Source organism: Myxocyprinus asiaticus, chromosome 49 (genome assembly GCF_019703515.2).
Source record: "Myxocyprinus asiaticus isolate MX2 ecotype Aquarium Trade chromosome 49, UBuf_Myxa_2, whole genome shotgun sequence".
Taxonomy (NCBI): domain Eukaryota; kingdom Metazoa; phylum Chordata; class Actinopteri; order Cypriniformes; family Catostomidae; genus Myxocyprinus; species Myxocyprinus asiaticus.
In genome coordinates, this window is record NC_059392.1 from 3,389,457 (window position 1) to 3,410,787 (window position 21,331).

The window sequence follows — 21,331 nt, forward strand, 5'->3', positions numbered from 1 at the left end:
TAGGAGACCTGGCTGGAGTCACTCAGCATGCCCTGGGATTCAAACCAGCGAGCTAGCGAACTCCAGGGGTGGTAGCCAGCGTATTTTACCACTGAGCTACCCAGGCCTCCCTATCCTCCACAATATTAATCTGCTGGTAGACTGTGGCTATCCACTTTCCTACAGCAATCTTGAAGCCGCGTTCATGATTCACGTCAGGGCATCAGCGCCGCTTTGAACTCCACGTGAAAAGTGCTTGCAGACAAAAACATCTCATTCTGCGTTTTGGTGATAGTTAAGATTTGATGTGCTTCTGTGGTAATTAAAATGTGCCTTACTTAGGCTGAAATATACTTAATTTTTATCATAAGTCCCATCTGGGCTTGTTTTGTACATCAGATAGCATTAAGAGGTACTTTCTCCATAATTTGTGTGCGTGTTGTGAAGTGTGCGTCAGTGTTATGACTCCAGGCAGACACATTACAAAGGTTTCGCACTTCCAACCAGTGTTTATGCTGGTTTTACGTATTAACGGTAAATGCATTAATCGTGTTTAACCTGTTGATGCTCATTGATCCCACCCATGGGTTTGACTTTACTTTGCTTAAATGAGTTCACATTTACTATATAGTCTAGTCAAAAAAGAGTTAATAATGTTGACAATTAAGAAAGATGGACTCTTAATTCTGACAGTTAATATAAAACATTTTTCTTTTGATCTTGGGGTGAAATATAACCTGGATATTTCTTACAAATTGAGACTCGCCTATTTCTTTCTAACTTCAAAGACTTTGTGGCATAATTACACACCTCAAGCAATAATAAAGAACAATCCAATACTTCTAGACAAAATGACTGTGAGTAGTCAATAGTAAATGTCTTGTGGACATTAATTAAAACAGCAGCTGTACTTTGGTGTTTTGGGCGGCTACAGGCTTCACCTCAGGAAGCAAACCGGATTGTGATTTAGTTCTATCGGATATCCATTGCCTCCTCAATGCTGGGGGCTTCTGGAACATTCTGAATGTCAATATCACCTGCGGTTTAATCTCGCTCAAATGACACCCACTCCTCTCCTACTGCATGTCATTAATCATGTCCTAGAAAACCTCCTGGGGTTACACACACACATCACACACATCCATTCCATTTTTTGTCTTGTCAAACACATTAATCTAAATACATGTGTAATTGGATTACTGAATTAAATGTAGTTGCAAATTGGAAAAAAAAGAAAGCATGCTAGCATTGCTGCATGCAATACATGTTAAATGCGATGTACATTATACTGTAAACATAAGCTAGATTCTAGATTGTGACAGCTTGATTGTGACAGCTGAAGGGCGTGCACACCCTAACAAGTCAATGAACAAGGAGGAAATATAGACCACGTTTACATGCACTTCAAAAAACGGTTTATTCCAGGGTTTTTGTAGAAAGCGGTGTTCTGAAACGGTCATGTAAACGAGAACGCAGATTTCCTTACGCTGTTTAAGGTATTCAGAGAAAGCAGTTTAACACAACTAGGTTTCTTCTCATAGGATGGTGCCCAAGTCAACAAAGTGGAAATAATTCAACATTTCTGGGAGTACAGTGGGAAAAGCACATACACTATAGGTGAAGTTACTGTTAACAAACAAATGCTCCGCCACATCCAGGTTCTTTTGGTAGCCCAGAAAAGAACTGATGTCTATGGGCGCTTCGCTCAATTTGTGCTGAAACTGCCAAAAAAGTGCTGTTTGTGGGGATGAAACATCCCGTTTCCCACAGATTATGGGAATTTAGGGCTTCTTTAAATTTCCACTAGATCGCTGCATCAGGAAAAACTCAGGGTTTTACATAATTATGATATTTCATGGGTCAACGTCATTGTTATCGTGTCTGCTCTATTAGACACAAAATACCTGCAGCAACTGTTGGTGGATATTAACTTTTGTTAAGAAGAAATCACGCAAACTTGGATCGCAAACGGCTGTTTTAATTTCCAAAGTGCTGTCGCTGTGACAGGTAAAATATGATCTTCCGATGATTTTATATGATCAAGACCACCATATATGATATAATGGAAGGAACGGGACGCATCTCAACCACCGCTGTGCATGGATTACTCTTTGTGAAAAGATAAGTGAATAAAAATAATGTCATACTGCTAAAATTGTCTTTGCATTTATTTTGAGTGCCGTAAATAATATTGTTCAATCGAAAATGGCTGTAAAGTTTTTATATGGAAAATGATCATATTGAAGTAAAATATTATTATTTATTGTATGTGGGTTAATCATTTAAGCAGTTAAGACACATATTGTATATCTGATGGTAGTTCTAATTTCTGAGTACACAAATGTGTATTCATCAACCTGTTACATTGTCCGACATAATCACACAGGTGCACTGAACCAAGTTTAAACTTGTTTTGCTGATTTTTCAGAAAATAACCCACATAATTTCTTCACTGTTAACCATAGACATTCCTTTATAATAACTTTTATTAACATTAACAGGCATCATTAATTAAAGGTTAAAAGATTATTAAAATGCTTTAAAAAGATTATTAAAGATTATTAATAATGCAGCGCTGCCTATTTCCACCATTGAAATCTGCTGCTCGAAAGAACCCGGAAGCCTGTGGTGTGACGTCAGAGTAATTTTGTCTATAAACTATACCCATTTAAACACACACCAATGTAAAACACCGACTGTCCCTCACATACGCGAATATGCCCTTGTACACCGGGGGAATCCCTGTGTCTTATGCTAGAGGGAAACCCCACTATTGCAGCGCAATTCTGCTGCATGTCGGGATGGAAAGTTAAGGACACAAACACAGCAACAACTCTGGATATCTGGAAATAATGCGAAGCGTTGTGGGGAAATTACGTTGTTGTGGAGAAAGCTGCTTACTTATTGATCAAGCCACATGAATACGGGAGTAAAGAGTACGCCGCCTATACAGTGCATGTAAATGGGAACGCTGCTTTTTCACAATAAGCCGCTTTCTGGTATCCATGTAAACTTAGTTAATGACATTATTTTAAATTTGTTGAGTGGAAAAACAAAATCTTTTCTGTGCAGTGTTTTAGAAAACAACTAAAAAAGTAATTAGTAATTTGATTACTGTTGTAAGAAGTAATTAGTACAGTCAGTAATCTGATTACTATTTTAGAGTAGGAATTAGTAATTTGTAGTGAAATACCTTGCAAGGCAGCCAAAGAATAATATTAAAGTTTTATGTAAGTTGACATTTTATGGCACCTAGACACTAAAGTTTACGCTGCATCAGAAAACACTGTGAATTCATTGATTTTTAATGTGAATGGTGCATTGCAAGGATGGAGAGTGGAAAATACATGGGTGTGCGAAAGTGACACACCATCATGCAACCAAAAGTTGAGAAAATGCTGCAATGCATGCTCCTACCCCATTGGCACACCTCAGTAAATTTGGCTTAATTAAACAAGAACAAACTATTTGCCAATGGCGTATGAAAAATAAACTCAATTCAAGATTATTATTCTTTTAAAACCAGTCTAAATATTGTATGCAGTACATTTATTTTGATTTAAGGACGTTTCATTATTTTCAATGGAAAACAAGACAAAAATAACACATTCCTATACGTGAAACCCTCCACCAGATCTTTCGCTAGTCTAGTGCACAGATGAAATGCTGTATCAGAGCATCACAATTCAGTATGCAAATCATGTGAGAAGGACTAATCACAATTCAGTATGCAAATAATACGACATTGCTATCAATGTAAGTCAATAGGAGATTTTTGAACTTTAATCTCAAATTTCTTAAAAGCGAAGCGTGTTATTCCTGTACCACTAGCCTCACCAAACAGGTTTCCCAAACAATCCCCAAAGAGATAGATACTCTCCACATTAATGTAGGAAAGAAGAAGGCACTGTAATCAATCTAAGTCAATTAAAAACAGAAATACCTGTATTCATTGATATTGTGAGTGGCACTTGCGATCTTGTTTTCATACAAATTGTTAAGAACAAATTGAACCTGTAAATAAATAGATCAATTATAAAATACAAAACGAGAAATATTGCATTACTTACTATATGTACATACTGTACCAAACCAGATACTATTACAAGACAAATCCAAAGTCTGAATATAAAACAATGAGAAGAAAATAACTAAAATTCACACGTTCACTGCTGGAAAGAGGGTGCAAGCAGCAACATTTCACAATAATGCATGCACTGTCTGCCAATATAAAGGTCTCGCACAGACATGCATGCACGCACACACACAGATTAACCTGCATGGGCTTATTTTCCATGCTCATCTTTAAAGGGATGGGGAGGGTTGTTTTTATAAACAGGATGTGTTATCATGCTGAGAATGTATGTGTTTGATGGGTGTGTACATAAAAATATTGACGCTAATAAAACACTATTTCAAAAACACGAGTGGACTTGAAGCGCAACTTATTATTTCATCACCAACCAATTCCTGTCGCAACAGGTCTGGCCATAACAAATGAAAAGTGTGACTGAACACGAGCCCTGCTGTGACCACGAGATATGCTTTTAATTACAGTAATGTAAAACAAACTCACAACCAAGAGCTATAGATGTTAGGGCCTTTTAAAGGGCCCATATTATGAGTCAAATTTTCCTTGATCATCTCAGAAAAAAAAAACAGCCTGATATACTAAAAATATATAGTTAAGCTCAATCGACAACATTTGTGGCGTAATGTTGATTAACCCAAAAAAGTATTTTGACTATTCCAGTGTTACAGTGAGACACTTTCAATGGAAGTGAATAGGGCCAGTTTTTGGAAGGTTTAAACATGGCCACATATCAAGGTCTGGGTAGATTAGATGGTAAGTGAACAATCAGTTCTCGTAGTCAACATGTTGAATGCAGGAGAAATGAGCAGGACTAAAGACCTGAGCAACTTTGACAAGGGCCAACTTGTTATGGCGAGGCGACTGGGTCAGAGCATCTCTGAAATGGCAAGGCTTGTGGGGTGCTCCCAGTCAGCAGTGGTGAGTACCTACCGACAGTGGTCTGAGGAGGGACAAACCACAAACCGGCGACAGGGTGTTGGGTGCCCAAGGGTCATTGATGTGCGAGTGCAACGAAGGCTATCCCATCTGGTCCGAACCGACACAAGGTCTACTATGGCACATGTCACAGAAAATTTTAATGATGGTTACTGGAGGAATGTGTCAACACACAGTGCATCGCTCCCTGCTGCGTTTGGGGCTGTTTAGCCGCAGACCGGCCAAGCTGCCCATGATGACTCCTGTCGAAAGTGCCTACAATGGGCACAGGAGTGTCAGAACTGGACCTTGGAGCAGTGGTGGAAGGTTGCCTGGTCTGATGAGATGAGACACTTACATCACGTGGACGGCCGTGTACGTGTGCGCCATTTACCTGGAGAAGTGATGGCACCAGGATGCACTGTGGGAAGACGACAAGCCGGTGGAGGGAGTGTGATGCTCTGGGCAATGTTCTGCTGGGAAACCCTGGGTCTGGCCATTCGTGTGGATGTCAATTTGACATGTGCTAGCTACCTAAACATCATTGCAGACCAGGTCCACCCCTTCATGGCAATGGTTTTCCCTGATGGCAGTGGCCTCTTTCAGCAGGATAATACGCCCTGCCACACTGTGCACATTGTTCGGGAATGGTTTGAGGAACATGATGAAGAGTTCAAGGTGTTGATCTGGCCTCCAAATTCCCCAGATCTCAACACGAATGAGTATCTGTGGGATGTGCTGGATAAACAAGTCCGATCCACAGCAGCTCCACCTCGCAACTTACAGGACTTGAAGGATCTGCTGCTAATGTCTTGGTACCAGATACCACAGGACACCTTCAGGAGTCTTGTAGAGTCCATGCCTTGGTGGGTCAGCACTGCTTTGGCGGCACACGGAGGACCAACAGCACATTAGTCAGGTGGTCATAATGTTTTGTAACTTTACACAGAAAAGATTAGTAAGTGATTTTATCACACTAAAATCATGTTAACACACATATTGTTTACGTCTTGTAGCTATACTTTTGAAACAATGAGTATTTTAACATTTACAGATTGGCCCCATTCACTTCCATTGTAAGTGCCTTACTGCACCCCAGATGTTTACTGTTTTTTTTATGTAAAGGAGGGACGAATGGGAAACTTGGTGGTAAATTTTTATTCAGTTTAGTTTTATTTGTATAGCACTTGATAGGTTTATGAAGACAAACCTTGATGTTGGCTTTACAAAGCCTGCCCTGGCAGTTTAAAATAGTTTTAAAGCTTGAAGTTATAAGGTTTTACAGGCCCAACATTCAGATGGACAGACACAAAGACTCTAAGATAGAAAGAAAGGCAGATAAAATGCCAGCTAGCTAGATAAATAGATAGAAAGAAGCTTGAAGGTCTTGTGTGTGTACATTTGAATGGTTTGACATTGGAGTCTGAAATAACGAATAATCCGTGGCCCATCTGAACATGGCCATTCCATAAATGTAAGTCATCTGTTATGGGAAAACTATGAGTCTGATCCGTTAGAAAAGTCAGAGCAACCTGAGTCAGAACATTCTGAAGGTCTGTGCCAGGTTTGGTGGTTGTAGGTTGAAAGCACTAGGAGGGTTTACAATTGGAAATTTTGGTCTTGGTTTAAGGATTCGGGAAAAACTCAACTATATCTGTAAAATAACAGTGTGTTGGCTTTGTCTAGCCAACATAATAAGGTATAACATAATAACTTTCTTTCCATCCATCCATCCATCCATCCATGTATCTATCTGTCTATTTATGTATCTATAATCTTCAAACGTATTCTTTTTTTATTCGTGTTAAACTTTCAGACAAGGCTTTTAAAGCCTGTTTGAAAAACTTTACCTATCTAGCTATAATACATGTTGTTCCAAAGCAGCTTTATAGAGAGAAAAAAATAGTGGCTTACAGTAGTAACCCCCCCAGTGAGTAAGCCCAAGGCAGCAGTGGCAAGAAGAAAAACCACCTAAGATTATAAATAGAAGAGAAAGAAACCTTGAGAGGAACCAAGCTGGGAAAGCCCCCTTCCTCAAGCTAAGACCAAAGGAGTATTTTTGTAATTTGCCAAATTATAAGAGCATTGATGGACGTTTCAAACTAAATTAATAATTATTTAAAAAGAAATCACACCTGTAAGGCATTTCAGACCAAATAAATATTAAGATATATACATCAAACCGAGTTGACAGGCTGAAAAATACCAAGCTATAACAGTTTAATTATATCGCAATGCCCTAAAGTAAACGGTAGAGAAACTTTGCGCAGTCTTTCGCCTGAGTCACACATGCTCCTACTCCGCGAGGCGTGAGCAGATCATGAGTAGCGTGTTTTTGTTTCGCCGTATATTATAGGCTTTGCAACATTAACCAATCATGACCAAGAACGCTGAAGTGCAAGTGACTGACAGCCGCTGTGGATAAAGCAACAATTTGCCTCATTCAGATTTGCAAGGCTACAACGATGGACGATGCTCAATTGATTGTGGAGGTATCAGTTACCCCCTCTCAAAAAACTCTAATGTATGGCCTTATGCAAGAAAATACTTACCGTATGAACCTAGAGATAACTTTTTTCCTGCGCACAGCTGCAGCACTGGCTTGCAGAAGAGACACGGCCACTGTGAAAGCCCAATGTGACCGCATTGCTCATGCCCCGCTCATGCTCCACAGAGTATGTGTGAATTAGGCTTTAATCCTAGAGATACAGAATTGGTGGCTTACCAAAGCCAAAGCAGCAGCACATCCCTGATACAATACACTAATCAAAGAGACAACTTTTACTTGCACAACAATCACAGCTGCGCTGGATTGTTTTACCAGATACTGAGTGCAAATCTGTATTTGTACACAATACCAAGGAGTTCAAATATTGCTCTAAGACCCTGGGGAAGGACACCACTGGTTGTTTCTTTCCATCAAATTGGGTTTCAGCATATTTGTGCTGAGTGTCCTTCCATTATTTGCCAAGAAAGAGAGAGACCAGCGAGTCAAAAATAGGTCCAGAGACTGCTTTTCCATAATGCAGGTCTAGACCTTATTGAAGCCAAAAAACAGCGACAAAACATGGGCAAATAAATATGACCATGTACTCTGCCAAAAATTATTTTAGTCTTGTTTTTGAGGAAAAAAGACCTACAATTCTTTTAAACAAGATGAACTGACTTGAAGCAAAATTGCATGACACATTAACAACTGTTTTCAGAGAATATATCTTGAATTACGTTTTATCTTTCCCCATTGACAAACTGTTTTTACGGACCCACTTTATATTAGGTGTCTTTAACTTCTATGTACTTTTACATATTATGTAAATAAATTTAAAGTAGCTGCATTTAATTACATCTGTAATTACACCGCAAGTATACAGTTAACCTTACACCTAACCCCTACTCTTAAACCTACCCGTACCTCAACCTCAGTAGCACCAAATGTGAATCTTGTGAGAACTGTGCAAAATAACATGTAGTTAAATAAAAAATACATTATTTGGCTGTATATATTACAATGTTAGTACAATGTAGTAAAAGACACCTAATATAAAGTGGGACCATTTTTGCTGTTTCCAATGAGCTATGAAAAATAAACATATTTCAAGATATAGTGTTTCAATTTCCACATCCATATTGATAATAGTTCATATTGAAAAGCTGGGCTTGAAAATCTAACCCTTTTTAGGACAAAGTAACAGTATGATGTAAAATGAATATGAAATATTAACAATTCTGCACATTTTCATGGTCACTAATAAAGTCAGTTTGTGACACTGTGTATATTAATACCTTTGAACAAAAAGTCAGATTTCTTTGCTTTCATTGAAGCACAAAAAATGCTCTTTGAAATATTCTCGAAGCATGATGGATAACATGCATCATCAGGTTTTGCACAAACTTTTAGTTTCCATGCCAGCTCGAGAGCATGCTATCGTTAAAACAAAAAGAGAGACATACCAAATATTAACACATTCTGAAAGTTATCATAGCCAGGTCTAAGAGGGGGATTTTCAAAGATTTTCCTTGTGCCCCCTCACAAACATCTGACACCCCCCTCCAGGTCCAATGAAGAAACAACCACTTGCCTACCCTAAAGATCAAAACTCTCACGCCCAAAGACTGCATCTTGGAACCGGGTCTTTTCACTTAAACGGTTATGATAATAATAGAATTTGCAATGAAAAAAAAAAGTATTGAATTAGAAAAATGCTAAATAGATGCATTTTCATTTGAAACTGTATATTGTCTGAAAGAAGTCATATTAGCTCTTCATATCTTGTTTTAAATATGCGTAGACATTCTCACTGGATAACAAGACAAACATACATTTTTTTTGCAACTTCCTTTAGGGTATTGTCAACAAGGACAACTACCACATTATTTAAATGTGGTAGTTGCAAGCACAACTCAGTCATGTTTCAATATCCAATTTCTAACCAGAAATCAAGAACATGCAAAATGCTAATGAATATTTAAGACAGTACACTTCCCCAAAGAAACAGTCATGACGAATCGGGGCCCCTATCAGCACGATTCATCTATTGCTCGCTATTGACAGAGTCTGTTTTTCTCTCCGGCTAATACACTCTCTGTGCACACCTGTGTCAGACTGAGGCTAATGAGACAGCTTTTGAATGGTGTTTGCAAATGTTTCCTTTTTATCACTGCAGATCTAGACTAAATAGCAAAGTAAACACAAAGTAACATTCTTTAAACAAGTAAAACCCCTTTTCAATCGTTTGTTTTTCCTCTGAGGTCGCTTTATGTTTCTTGTTTGGTTATTGTGAAAACATCTTTTTGTTGAAAAGTAATGGAATTAAATGTTTTGTGATCTAGAAGATGCTTTCCTTCCTTGAAGTTTTTTATTTAACAAACAGATATGTTCCATCAAAACTCCAGAGGTAGATTCGTCTGGCATCTTTAGTTCACAGACAAACTCATTTACAAACTTCTGTCAACACTAACCTTTTATGAAAATTAGAGCGTGGCCTAACTTTGAAATCCCTGTTGATAACACAATATCATGCTAGCAAAAGATCAAAAAGCATCGGAATAGCTTCTGAAATCTCAATAGAACTACAAAGTGTATAAGAGATATGCTTTTCCCTCCTTTTTCATGGCATTGTTTGTACAGAACAATTCCAAGTCTAATGCTCTCAGACAGATCCTCTCAGCTGTTCGGCTGAACTAAACATATACATTGATTTTATATCAAGCTTGTCAAGCTCATTTACAACTGATAAGGTTGTTCAAGCTGCTACAGGGCATTAGTATAGCTGTGTTGGTGCAATAAGACATACATCTGATGTTATTAATCCAAGAATGCATTTCTACAATCATCCGAATGGCAAGATTTTCACATTTTCTGAAGAAAAATGTGAAAATGTGAGTGGCACTTGCTTGTGCAAAATTTGCCGCCACGATCCTGTTCTGGGTGGTTGCTATGCCGTTACTTATTGGCCCAAGTCATAATAGTCCACATCTCTAGGTCAAGTCTCCATGATATTCTGGACCCTATATATGGCTTTGGGTCTTTCCTTAACCCTGTATGCTTCACATTATGTTCTAGCGGTTGATTATTTTCCCCATTTGGTCTTCAGACATAAAATTGCTCTAAAGTCGTGGTCACATTTACCTTTGCAGGTGTGGGCGGATGTTGAGCGCGTATGAAATCAGCAAAAAGCTAATTGCCAAGCAGCCTCTTTTTAATGCTGCACTTTATGCTCTGAGAGAGTGAAGCTAAAAAGAAATTGCAGCTTAAATGATGTCCATTGTGAATATTCAGTGCACTAGTGTACAAATCACTGCCCACACAGAGGTCACTGCCAAACCCAAAAAATTTCCTGTTGGTCAATGTGGCGAATTCGCCTGTCAAAGTTCACCAAACTTGAACTCCACGCGAAATCCGCCAGGGTAAATTCTTTGCCACCGGAGGTCCAACACTGGCAAAATTCTGATCGCATGGAAAACTAATAGCACACCTCATGTCCATGGCAAAAACAAACCATTCTGAACTGTAATATTTAGTGTTAGGACTTTGTTGAAATCCCTAACCCTAAATATGAGTAATAATTATCGAGATGTTTGCGTGATGTTTGCGTAACAAGCAAAACTACCAAGAACATTTACCTGTTACATACCAATGGAATTTATTACAACACTTTAAATGAACGTACAGATTGTGTCTCCAACCGTTTGTTAGACATTTGATTAGCGGCACTTTAATTATTAGGCATTATTAGGTTTCAATGTCGACATAATCTGTCATATTAGAGTTTGTTCATATTGTACTGTATGTGCTGCATTCGCCAAATATCATTCCTTTCTTTAATACTGTGTTTTTATGCACCGGTGCGTTCATAGCACCTTTTGCTATAAACCAAAGATGATATTCATTAAATCAAAGGAATAATACAGCTTAATGCAAATGAGACACTTTGTACCAACTCATTTGAAATCCCCCCAGACAAGTGAGGAATTAAATTATGGTTATTTATTTTTTTAAATTGGATGAAATATGATATTAGAGACAGACTGAGTGGTTAATTAAAGACATCTGCCTGAGATGTGTTTATTCTTTATAATCCTGCTGATAAAAGGCCATTAAAATCTTTTTTTTCTCACTTTTTTACTTTGTTTTAGTTCTTCTGATTTTTCTTTTTCCTTTGTCTTTGACTTGGTGGTGAGAGCGATGCAGTTATAGTATCTGACTTTTGCTTGATGCTTTGGGATTTGGAAGGTCTTCTTTTCTACATTTGTATGTGAAACTAATACATTTCAGTACAGTAAGTCACAAAGACTCCCAAATGCATTTTACTTTTACTAATGGTGTTTGACAAGCAAGAATCACTACTTCTATAGTAATATTTTGGGTTAGAGATTTGAACAATCATCTAACTCTAAGTATTACACTTCAGTGCGTAACTCGCCCTGCACCGTTGGTGCTATGGACATTAATGAAACACCAAATTGTGAGGCTTGTTGACAAAAGGTGTTTTTACTTTTCTAAACGATTACATTTTTGCCTGGCGAACGATAAAACGGGTGCATATTGTAATTACATTAAGGAGGGACCCAAGACTTATCTAATAACTACAATGCATAATATATACTTAGGGGTGGGCTCTTTTGACTTGGGTCAACCACCCAAAACCATAACCATAGTAACCATCTAGCAACGCTCTAGTAACCATTGAGAACACCCTAGCAACCACACAGCAATGCTACGGCAACCAACCACAACACTCTAGCATTGGAGAACTGAGTTTTGCAACAGTTCTTCAGAAAATGTAAATATCTTGTTACATTCAACAGTTCGAAAAATGCTTCACGTCCTTAAATTGTCTGCTCTATCAGTTTAAAAACGAATTTTGTACTTCACTTATGTGTTGCACCTCTTGTTTTGATATAAAGCTAGCAGAACGAATGAAAAGACCCAAGGTCGATAATGTAAATAGTAAGCATTTGGCTTGAAACTGTCAATCATTTGAAGGAAATTGGTTTAAGAATAAACAAGAGTCAGAAATGTCAACTTCTCACTTAAGGGATGGCTTGACACTCAGAATGGATGCTCTTGAAAGCGGAACAGATATAACACACTGCAGTGCCAACGCAATTTGTCAATCTGTAGTCAATTTAGTAAAATGATGCCATCAAGATTTCATACAAGTGGGGACTTAGAAGACAATAAAGTTTGTAGGGGGTTGGAAAAGGGCGGGGGTATAAATGCACGCTGTAATAATGCAGAAGCGCACTCACATCAGGGCAGGTGTGAATGAGTCATCCGCCATCTATCCAGCTGGGCAAAGTGAGCAGCGATGGCTCAGTGACACTGTCAAGTGTCTGTTTGCGCCGGCACAGAGGAGTGCGTGGGGCAGCATCTGACAGTGAATTCCAGAAGTGAAAGAGAGTTCACAGAGAGCTCCGTAAACAGCTTGGAGCGAGCCCGGAGCACACTAGAGACCAAACTGAAAGGCACTGACATCCGTTTTTCACATGAGAATAAAAACAGTGACGGCTGTTTTGAAAAATCAATTCTATAGGTCTGATATTTTGGTGAGAAATATCGCTGTTTATTTAATCACTGAGGCGCAGTCTGCTGCATGCTAATACAAAGGGGGGTTATGGGTAATAACTCACACCTGTTTAGGAGTCACCACTGGCGCTAAATGAGGTTGGAATGGGCTCCGTCTATCTGTGATTGTCTCCCCATGTTTAATCGATGGCAGCTCTTCATCTAAAACAAAAACAAATTAAATTATTCCTTTGAATGTTTGGCGAGTTGCTGATGACTAATGAACCTAAATGAATGTTTTTACCCAAAGCCACCCTGTTCAAAGTTCTTTGAAGGGAGTTTTAAAGTCAACATGAACTCAAAACTTTCAGAGTGTTAATAGTCTTATTGTGCACGATTTGTTGGTGCACATGCTTCCAAAGAAAAAACAATATCTTTGTAAGATTGCTTTACCCAATGGAATTGTAAAGTCAACATGAAAATTGGCCTTATTTACTTTCTTAACAGGGTAGTTAACCAAAAAATTACCCTTTAATCTGCCTTTAATATTTAATCTGCCCCTGATCACTTTCTTTCTTGCATTTCATTTTGACTTTAAGGCCACATTAACACTAATTCATTTTTGTTTCCTTACATTATCGTTTTCCAAAATATGCAGTAATGGAGAACATCTTCGAAACACTTAGTTGTCGGTGGAGGAAAATGTTGTACTAGTGTGGATAGGAGGCTTAAATGTGATGTGTGGAATCTTATTTCTAAAATTGGAATTTCTTGGAATGCCGAGAGTGGAAATGAATGCTGGTATAATGGAACATACCATCTGACACAATGTAAAAGAGGTAAGCTGGTTGGCTGGAACCAACTTTTAGCACGTTGTAATCGTCCTTGCTGTAGTCTTGACCTTCTTCCTCTGTTGTCATTGTCTTGCCCGTATCTGGTCCGTCTAAGGAAACATGGAAAAACATACTCAAAGACAAGAGAAGACAGATGATGGACGAAGAATTGTATTACCACATAATTTAACAGACCATTGCACATTTCATTCAATCAACAAGAGACTGCATGCACATAAGACACCAAGGACGTTTGCTCCATATTCATTACAGATTGTGTTAGACATTTTTCTCTGCAAATATTACATGAAATGGGCTTTATTTATGGAAATTAAGCAAAATCAACTTGGGTGTAAATCGTTTATAAATGCTTTCTTCCTATAGAAGCTTTATTCGCCAAATACAAAAGTGTTATTTGACTAGATGCCTGTCAAAATAATTTTAAAAAATACTAACAAATGATATAATCAGTACAGTATATACACAAAAATACAAATTATGCATAAATCTAAATATGTGCATGTAACAGGGTAATGTTGGCAAGGAGGAGGCAGGAACCGGACAAAGCATCAAAGTAATGTTTAATGAAAAAATATACACACACGGTAGCTGCGTGTGGCTCTCTCTCTCCCGAACTGCCACATCCGACTCGGCCTTATCCCTCTCCTTGGCTGATTATCCCGATTGGGGGCTGGCCTTGCGCACTCACGGCCCGGCCCCGCTCTCCTCCTTGTCACACTCCTCCCTCCTTTGCCTCAGGCTGGGGAACCTCTGGCATGATGTACATCCACCCCCCCTTTTTCTGAAGGTGGGGGGGGTCGTTGCCCTTCCAGCCGCGCCTCCGGCAGGCTTTCCCCGCCTTTCCCAAAAATTGCTCGCCAGTTCCCAGACACGCCATCGCCTGGTCCTCGACCACTCCTCTACCCTTTGGTGGACAACAGCCACTCCTCCCTGGGTGGACTGGAATGAGTCCTCCGACCCCTGGCAGATGGAACGCCCCTTCGTGTTCTAGCGGCAGGTAGCGAGCCCCTCCGCCCCTGGAAATGGCTACACTGCTCCAGGCGGCCAGCAGTGAGTCCCTCTTCCCCTCATGGACGGCGGCCGGCAGCGACTCCTCCGTCCCCCGGTGACGGCCGCTCCTTTGGGCGGACGGCAGTGGTGAGGACTCCACGACAGCACATCCCTCCTCCCTCCTGGGTTTCAGCACCAATGTAACAGGGGTGAGGGATGGGTAAGGAGGAGGCGGGAACCAGCTGAACAGTCAGTGTAACTTTTAATGTAAAACTCAACATAAAACAAACACACACACATGCACTTGATCACCTTGAACTCTTCATCATGTTACTCTGCAGTGTGCAGTGTGGCAGAGTGCATTATCCTATTGAAAGAGGCCACTGCCATCAGGAATACCACTGCCATGAAGGGGTGTACCTGGTCTGCAACGATGTTTAGGTAGGTGGCACGTATCAAATTGAGGTTCACATGAATGGCCGGACCCAGGGTTTCCCAGCAGAACATTGCCCAGAGCATCACACTCCCTCCACTGGCTTGTTGTCTTCTCACAGCATCCTGGTGCCATCACTTCCCTAGGTAAATGGTGCACATGTACACAGCCATCCACGTGATGTAAAAGAAAATGGGACTTATCGGACAAGGCGAACTTCTTCCACTGCTTCAAGGTCCAGTTTCATCGCTCGCGTGCCCATTGTGGGTGTTTTCGACAGTGGATGGGGTCATTATTGACACTCTGATCATTCCGTGGCTATGCAGCTCCATACGCAGCAGGGTGCAATGTACTGTGTGTTGTGACACATTCCTCTAGGAACCATCATTAAAATTTTCTGTGACATATGCCACAGTAGTCCTTGTGTCAGTTCGGACCAGACGGGATAGCTTTCATTGCCCTTGCGCATCATTGAGCCTTGGGCGCCCAACACCCTGTCGCCGGTTTGTGGTTTGTCCCTCCTCGGACCACTGTCGGTAGGTACTCACCACTGCTGACCGGGAGCACCCCACAAGCCTATCCGTTTCAGAGATGCTCTGACCCAGTTGTCTGGTCAAATTAATTTGGCCCTTGTCAAAGTCGCTCAGGTCTTTACTCCTGCCCATTTCTCCTGCATTCAACACGTTGACTACGAGAACTTACTGTATTGTTCGCTTACCATCTAATCTACCCAGACCTTGACATTTGGCCTTGTTAGGAGATGATCAACATTATTCTCTTCACCTGTGAGTGGTCATAATGTTTTGGCTCATCTGTGTATATTTAGCAACATATTTTTATTTAGCGGATTTTTCAGTAAACATTAAGTGCATTTAATGTACATGCACACCAATATGTTGATAACTACCAAAAATCATCTTATTCCAAAAATCCGACAACGCAAGAAAACTGCGTTTACACGAGACTTGAAATCATCGGGTTATTCTCTGAGTTTGACGTCAAAATGTAAGCAGTCATTCGCACAACAATTGCAAACATTGGATAAACTGGTAAGAATGACAGTAAAGGTGTTAACATGCAACGGGAAATCAGGGTAATGGGCAAAAATCTATGCATGGCGATAGTTTTTTGCTTAAACCGTTTTTAACCTTACCCCGATACATGAAAACAGTTTAAGTCATTTGCATGACCTTATCCGTTGTCATCTTATTAAGCAAAATATTTTAAGATTGTGCATGTAAACTTGTTCTTGTGCATGTAAAATGTTCTTAACAAAAGAAACCAAAACAATTTACAAATTATTTATTAATTGGGAAAATACAAACACTAGAAATTGTACCGCTATAATGAAATTGCTACAGTATATCCATGACAGCTATGAATTCATGAACGCAATTTCGATGGGAAATGATGGCATATGGTTACAATATGTTAAAGTTACAAAACTTTAACAATTCATTCTCACAATTTCGAGAAAAAATAATCTATGTTAGATTTTTTTAAATCAGTGGAATTCACAAAAATTATGTTCAGTACATCACAGAAAGACATATATTTAAGTTTGCAAGCCATAAAAACATATATTTCACAAACATAAGATGTAGTAAAAACATAGTATTTGCCAAAAAGTGCAAGTGAAGGTTGTGTCAGCTGGCCCTAAACTCTCTCAAATTGGCATCGGGTCATCCTTATTGTTGAGCCCTACTTATTAAAGTACAAATGTCTTCAGTGAGACTAAAAATGTCCTGAGATTTGAATGTGATATCAAGGGGGAATTCAGCTTTCAGGGCCCCTAAGATTTAAAAAAAAAAAAAGTCAAAGATTACTTTTTCAGTCCTGGAAATCACAATTGTAAAATTCCCTGGCATTTCCAAGTTTCCCAGGACTGTGGGAACCCTGAATGGTTGATTAATTAACCTCCCCCGACCAATAACTTTTAGCAAATACTACTGCCTCTTCCCTGCTGGCCATAAAATTAACACTCAAATTTGTCTTTCAACAAACACTTGAGGGTGATAACAGGCACTCCAGAAAACACATCTTAAACTGACATGCCATGGTGGGCTTTTCTCTACCCCATTTATTTCTGTAAAACTAAGACAAATCAATTTCAGAATTTAATTATAGCTTGTCAAAAAATTAAACTGCTTCCAAAGCTTTAGCAACCTTTGACTGCTTTTCCAGTTTTCCCCAAACTAACCCACCTCTAATGTCAGACCTGAATATTCATAGCCTTGAACCTTTTGATCTCCCTAAGGGGCCTTCACCGCACAACCTGCTCTAACTAGCATCTATTTTGCATAATTACTGTAAAAACAGAGCTTGATGTTTTCTGAGTGTGGAGGGAGGCGGCACTTTTCATGACACCGTAGTCTATTAAGCTGTAATCATTTCAGTGATGAGGGAAGACGCTAATTACCTACCCTCTGAAGTTTTATATACTCTTACGAAGTGACATCACTGACAACACGAGAGCCGCGTAATGAGAACAGAGTGTATTTAGGTCTGTTTGTTTACTAAAATGTGTGGGGGGAACAAATTAGCATCGCTAATGTAATAGTTGCGCTTTAAAACCCGACAGCACACATACTGAGGTGTATCACTGTGAGTCGATGGGGGTTTCGGAATCGCACACAGTGCCATCGATGCCAAAACGTTCATTTGAAAACAAAGTAAATGAAATTTGAATGCAACAGATGTTCAAAACAAGTAATCAAGAACTTTGTTTATCTTTAGCTGTCTTATTAATCATTCAAAGGTCTATTCTCTTTAGGACACGAGCAGACTGTCAAAACTGTGAGCTTGAAATTAGTGGTCGACCGATATGGGTTCTTTAATGGCCAATGCCAATGCCAATATCCAGATATTTTTTGATCATTAGACAAGACAAAGCTAAACAACAGCTTGGCCAGACCAGGAGACCAGCATGAACCAGTATTAACTGGCTTGCTAGTCTCCCAACCTAGTCAGGATGGAATGTTTGATGGTTTTAGAAGAGTTTGGGCACTTCTTAACTGGTCAGGCTGGGAGAGCAGCTAAACACCAGCTTGGCCAGACCAGGAGAACAGAATGAACTGCCTAAAGTGGTTTTCTAGTCTCCCAGCCTAGTCAGACTGGACTTTTTTGATGGTTTTAGAGGAGTTGTGGGCACTTGTGAACTGGTCAGACTGGGAGAACAGCTAAATACCAGCTTGTCCAGGCTGTGAGATGAGTATAAACCAGCCTAAACTAGTTTGCCAGTCTCCCAGCCTAGTCAGGCTGGACTGTTTGATGGTTTTAGAGGAGTTTGGGCACTTCTTAACTGGTCAGGCTGGGAGAGCAGCTAAACACCAGCTTGGCCAGACCAGGAGAACAGAATGAACTGCCTAAACTGGTTTTCTAGTCTCCCAGCCTAGTCAGACTGGACTTTTTTGATGGTTTTAGAGGAGTTGTGGGCACTTGTGAACTGGTCAGTCTGGGAGAACAGCTAAATACCAGCTTGTCCAGGCTGTGAGATGAGTATAAACCAGCCTAAACTAGTCTGCCAGTCTCCCAGCCTAGTCAGGCTGGACTGTTTGATGGTTTTAGAGAAGTTGTGGGCATTGTTAACTGGTCAGGCTGGAAGAACAGCTAAATACCAGCTTGTCCAGGCTGTGAGATGAGTATAAACCAGCCTAAACTAGTCTGCCAGTCTCCCAGCCTAGTCAGGCTGGACTGTTTGATGGTTTTAGAGAAGTTGTGGGCATTGTTAACTGGTCAGGCTGGAAGAGCAGCTAAACACCAGCTTGGCCTGACCAGGAGACCAGCATGAACCAGTATTAACTGGCTTGCTAGTCTCCCAGCCTAGTCAGGATGGAATGTTTGATGGTTTTAGAAGAGTTTGGGCACTTCTTAACTGGTCAGGCTGGAAGAGCAGCTAAACACCAGCTTGGCCAGACCAGGAGACCAGAATGAACTGCCTAAACTGGTTTTCTAGTCTCCCAGCCTAGTCAGACTGGACTTTTTTGATGGTTTTAGAGGAGTTGTGGGCACTTGTGAACTGGTCAGACTGGGAGAACAGCTAAATACCAGTTTGTCCAGGCTGTGAGATGAGTATAAACCAGCCTAAACTAGTCTGCCAGTCTCCCAGCCTAGTCAGGCTGGACTGTTTGATGGTTTTAGAGGAGTTTGGGCACTTCTTAACTGGTCAGGCTGGGAGAGCAGCTAAACACCAGCTTGGCCAGACCAGGAGAACAGAATGAACTGCCTAAACTGGTTTTCTAGTCTCCCAGCCTAGTCAGACTGGACTTTTTTGATGGTTTTAGAGGAGTTGTGGGCACTTGTGAACTGGTCAGTCTGGGAGAACAGCTAAATACCAGCTTGTCCAGGCTGTGAGATGAGTATAAACCAGCCTGAACTAGTCAGCCAGTCTCCCAGCCTAGTCAGGCTGGACTGTTTGATGGTTTTAGAGAAGTTGTGGGCATTGTTAACTGGTCAGGCTGGGAGAGCAGCTAAACACCAGCTTGGCCTGACCAGGAGACCAGCATGAACCAGTATTAACTGGTTTGCTAGTCTCCCAGCCTAGTCAGGATGGAATGTTTGATGGTTTTAGAGGAGTTTTGGCACTTGATACCTGGGAGACCGGCTAAACACCAGCTTGGTCAGACCAGGTGACCAGCATGAACCAGTCTTAACTGGTTTGCTAGTCTCCCAGCCAAGTCTGGCTGGACTGTTTTGTGGTTTTAGAGGAGTTTTGGGTACTCTTTAACTGGTCAGGCAGTGAGACTAGCTAAACACCAGCTTGGCCAGGCTGAAAGAACAGTATAAACCAGACTAAACTGGTATGCTGGTCTCCCAGCCTCATCAGGCTGGTCTGTTTGATGGGTTTAGAAGAGTTTTGAGCACTTCTCAACTGGTCAGGCTGGGAGACCAGCTAAACAACATCTTGGCCACCTTGAAACATTGATGGTAAAACTGAGACTTAACACTTTAGTTTCTCTCTCTTCTCAAAAGCAACGCTCAGAAGACCTTTTAACCCATTATTCACCTCCATCAGCCTTCGTTATTTCCACAAACATGTAATTTTGTTTCTATTTAAAGGTTTTAATGAAGCGAGCTCGGATTTCTTCGCGAAACTCCCACGCCTGAGTGTCCATGTTAACCACGTCTGAGTTTATAGAGTATGGCGTTTTATGAAGGACTTGTGGAAATGTGAGACTTAAAATAATTAATGGGACTTGGCTAATAAACAAGACGGCTAGTCACTCACCTATTTCCATTTTTTCCCCATTTCAATACGGTCTCCATTTCCCACTCAAGTTCTCCATTCATGGTAATGCATTTGCATATTGAAATCATTAACATACATACATAATTTCTGTTGCAATTATCACATTCAGAGAAAGGCATGGGAGAGCTGTCTTTCAAACACAAAAGCTTTTAAGGATTTGTATTAAAGTGTTTGTAAGTTGACTGTCATGTGACCATATGTGATAACTAGTGATAAGACCAGAACAAATTATCTAATGCTTGTCCCAGAATGTAACAACAGGCAACAAGTACTACTTAAAATGAATAACCAATTGACATTATTTGTAGGTTGCACAATTGTTATGCATGCACACAACACTAATGCACAATTTATTTCTCTTGTAGCATGTAATGAGCAGACAGGAACTAGAAATCAAAAACATAAATGTTCCAATTATGGGCTTATTATGAGATGCTAATGCAGAGTGGCTATATAATGACGGATGTTGATAAATATGATGTTGCCCGTTATAAATGAATTCTCAAGTGATAGTCCCTGAAATATGTTTTTGATGCTGAAACCATTTAAACTGTAAGAGACAGATGGAAAAAAGCAGGTCAGTGCAAAATCGTGGGTGCATATTGATAGTCAAATTTGGTAATGCTTTAGATTACAGCCCGCAATTTACAGTGTAAGTACACCGAATTTACAGCGTACCTTTTTTGTGTTAATAGTGTAACTACATGTTACATACTTGTAGGGATATGGGAACAATATTCAAAGTTTGGGGAATAAAGGGGTAACAGCCTGGAAAATTACAAATAAATTATACTGTAAGTATTTTATAACT

At 40.0% G+C, this 21,331-nt stretch overlaps 1 protein-coding gene across 1 annotated transcript in view; it reads right to left on the reverse strand.

Moving 5' to 3' along the window:
- LOC127438056 (protein IMPACT-B-like) overlaps nucleotides 1-20,509 on the reverse strand; it is a 31,534-nt gene extending 11,025 nt beyond the window's left edge. The window contains exons 1-4 of the mRNA XM_051693341.1: nucleotides 20,500-20,509; nucleotides 13,813-13,938; nucleotides 13,123-13,217; nucleotides 3,923-3,993 (exon numbers count right to left, since the gene is read on the reverse strand). Coding sequence (XP_051549301.1) covers nucleotides 3,923-3,993; nucleotides 13,123-13,217; nucleotides 13,813-13,938; nucleotides 20,500-20,509 — 302 coding nt within the window. The remainder of the gene's footprint in view (nucleotides 1-3,922; nucleotides 3,994-13,122; nucleotides 13,218-13,812; nucleotides 13,939-20,499) is intronic.
- Between the last annotated feature and the right edge of the window lie 822 nt (nucleotides 20,510-21,331).